Source organism: Limulus polyphemus, unplaced genomic scaffold, assembly GCF_000517525.1.
Source record: "Limulus polyphemus unplaced genomic scaffold, Limulus_polyphemus-2.1.2 Scaffold7971, whole genome shotgun sequence".
Lineage (NCBI taxonomy): Eukaryota > Metazoa > Arthropoda > Merostomata > Xiphosura > Limulidae > Limulus > Limulus polyphemus.
The window spans coordinates 11,394-14,610 of record NW_013673581.1 but is presented as its reverse complement, the minus strand read 5'-3'; the positions used below and the strand labels follow the sequence as shown (position 1 = coordinate 14,610).

Sequence of the window (3,217 nt, the reverse complement as noted above, 5' to 3'; positions counted from 1 at the left end):
TATATATATATATATATATATATGTAAAGAAAAATTAGTATTAACTTAGAAAACATATAATATTTTTGAAAAACAAGTTGTATATGCTGGATGGAACCCTAAAACAGAAAGATATGAAGATATCAAATAAATATAAAAGAATAGTATAAAAACCAGTCAAAAATGATGGGAAAATCATTGTTGAATGATTAACAAAAATTATAAAATTTAACTAAACCAAATTAATCTGTACCTCCAAATTGTATGCAGAAAAATGAAACATTATAAGGTGTACACTCTGAAAGAGACTTAAATAGCACTCTTGAGTCTTTTCACTCTCTTCTAGGTCAGGAAGAAGAAAAGACAAAGGGAATAAGCTTTCTATAGTTAGTGATTTGTTGGTTAGTGCTAAGCACAAAGCTACACAATGAGCTATGTGTGTTTTGCCAACCACAAGTACCCAAATTCAGATTTTAATGTTATAAGCCTTCAGATTTACTGCTGCACAACTGGAGGGTGCAAAAATATAAAAGAGCTTATGCTAATATATCTTCCTGTTTAACATTAACATGGACATACATATTTTATATCACAACTAAAAAAATTAACTACAGTCATCTTGTACTATCTAACCTACACAAGGATCTCCACTTAAATCAATTCCAACCATGGCATCACTGGATAACATAAACTCTTTGGCTAAGTGAACAGTTTCCTCAGCCACTGCCAGCGGGTTTCGGCGATCTATAGATAACAAGAATTTGACTATAATATCCAAACCAAGTTCCTGACTCTTGTTAATGGCAGCCAAAACCGTTTCAACGTAGCTCCTTCGTGACATCTGCCCAGCAACTTCTCGTGGTGTACTGCGTAACTCCAGATAATGGACATTATCTTGGGCAAACTCTTGAATGACATCACATGTTGCCTACATATAAAAAACTACACTGAATAGTTTTTATATCATCAAGATTTATAATATTGTTTGTTGATCAAATTATGCATGTACATATTACTACACATACAAAACTAGTGGCATCTGTGGTTAAATGTAAAAAAGTTTTAATATCCTAACAACCAAAGAATTACCTATCCAACTTATCATTTTATTATCACAAACAAAATTCAAAGTTCCATTTTTAATCAGTGACAGCTGGTGACATTTTTGTTAACCAACTGAACTCAACTTCTCTGCACTGCCTGTTTTTCTCTTCCTCGTTAGGCAATTTATAATTTGTCTAACCAAGCTCTCCAGTTGGCATGGCAAAATAGTTTTCTGGTGAGGTAGTGCTCTGTCTTTGAATGAACTTACTGTTTGCTCAATCCTTAAACAAAAATATTGAAGATTGAAGGATTGAAGATTTAGTAGCATTCATGGTCTATTACAACTAAAACATATTTAATGATAAAAAAACAGTTGATTTCACTGTTTTGATTAGGGACATAGAAATTCTCATGTACATTAGGCAGTGCCTCGCTTGCATCACCTGAGGAGTTACCACTGTTTTTAATACTTTTTACCTGGGTTTTTGTCACTCAAGAAAGCTCTTTATCTTTGTAATGATGCATAACATTGAGCAATAGAATAATGATAAGATATTAAACAATTCTGTTTCTCTTTTTTTGCTTTCTCCATTTTTTTTCAGATGTTGCTTCAATTGGCTACTTTACAATAAAAATTCTACTGTCATTGCAACAGAAGTAAGATTAAATTGGTTTCTTAATCTACAATGTGAAGATATTATTCTTAATTACAAGCATAATAAACATAATAAAGCATAACTTATTAGTCTAATAACATTTATAAATGACACAAAAGGAAGACAAGTTGAACATTTAAATAGCGAAAATAAATTATGATTTAGGTAAAGTTATCTTTGATCATTCTGTTTTTTTTTGCTCAAGTAATCCTAAATCTCTATAAGGCTATCTTAACATAATTGCCATTCTTCAAATGTATGACTGAAAATTGTGTCTGCTAGTTTCAAGAGAATTCTTGCAGCTAAATCCTGATTTTTTACCAACCAAACAAACTTAGGTAAAAAGTGGGTCATATTTTCAAATCCTCAGTGATGTCACATAATGCATATAAGTATTTATTTTTTGAATTTTTGCATAAAGTTACTCAAGGGCTATCTGCACTAACCATCCCTAATTTTGAAGTGATAGATGATAAAACTAGAATAAAAACAGCTAGTTAACACCACTCACTGCCAGATATTGAACTACTCTTTTAAAAAAATGAATCACGGAATTGACCATAACATTATAACATCCCCATGGCTGAAAACAAAAGCATATTCGGTGACAGCTTTCAATCCCATGACCTGTATATTGCAGGTTGAGCACCTTAAACACCAAATGCATGTAAATGAAACATGTTATTAATTTTGGGGAATAACAAACATTATTTACATTACACATTTCTTGAATTCTCCAGAACCAAAATGTTTATAAAATGTACCATCAACTTATCATTTTATCTACATTATATTTTTAAATAATTTATATATATATGTGCAAGAGGAAAAACACATACTCATGTATTTATTTATAGATATATAGTAGCATGCAAGTTTGTTAGAACACCTCAACATTTATCAGTTTATGTGCTTTAAACACAAAATAATCATTGATTTGCTACATAAATAAACATGTAATTATTCCTTAAAGAAGTAGCACAAAATTAATATATAAATAATACTTAAGTTTCTTTGATGCTAATATTTAGTGAGACTACTTTTGGCATGTTTATGGCTTTGTGTCTATGTATTTTCTCAAAGCCACCAATAAACTTCTATTCCATTTTTCTTGAAGCTGTGTCCAGAGGTTTTATTTAGTACAATTGGTACTTTCATCAAAGATGGAGTCCAGCAAATCCCAGGTTTGTTTTATGGGATTAAGGTCTGGATTTTATGGTGACAGTTGCAATTGCTGGAGATCTTTTGGGCTCCCTTTATTTATCAAAGTAGCGAAAGTACTCGGCTTTGCAGGGGTTATTAGGTTGATATATCTTAGAAAGTGCATAAAATTTATCATGAAAGTAAAAATATCGATCCAATTTTAAACATTAACTGTTTCTGAATTAAGGTATTTTCTGTTATATCACCAATGTTTTTAATAAAAAAACAAACCTTTTGAATCAATGGAGACTCTAAATTAAGAAACCAACAAATATTCCAGTTTCGTTGTTCATACATTTAATTTTATACTTTCAGTACATAGACTAACAACAATA

At 30.6% G+C, this 3,217-nt stretch overlaps 1 protein-coding gene across 1 annotated transcript in view; it reads right to left on the bottom strand.

Annotated features, from left to right (window-relative positions):
- Positions 1–3,217, bottom strand: part of LOC106475017 (adenosine deaminase-like protein) — a 27,124-nt gene that overhangs the window by 14,291 nt on the left and 9,616 nt on the right. Inside the window, exons 3-4 of the mRNA XM_013935713.2 lie at positions 1,223–1,304; positions 617–907 (exon numbers count right to left, since the gene is read on the bottom strand). Of these exons, the coding sequence (XP_013791167.1) occupies positions 617–907; positions 1,223–1,304 (373 nt within the window). The remainder of the gene's footprint in view (positions 1–616; positions 908–1,222; positions 1,305–3,217) is intronic.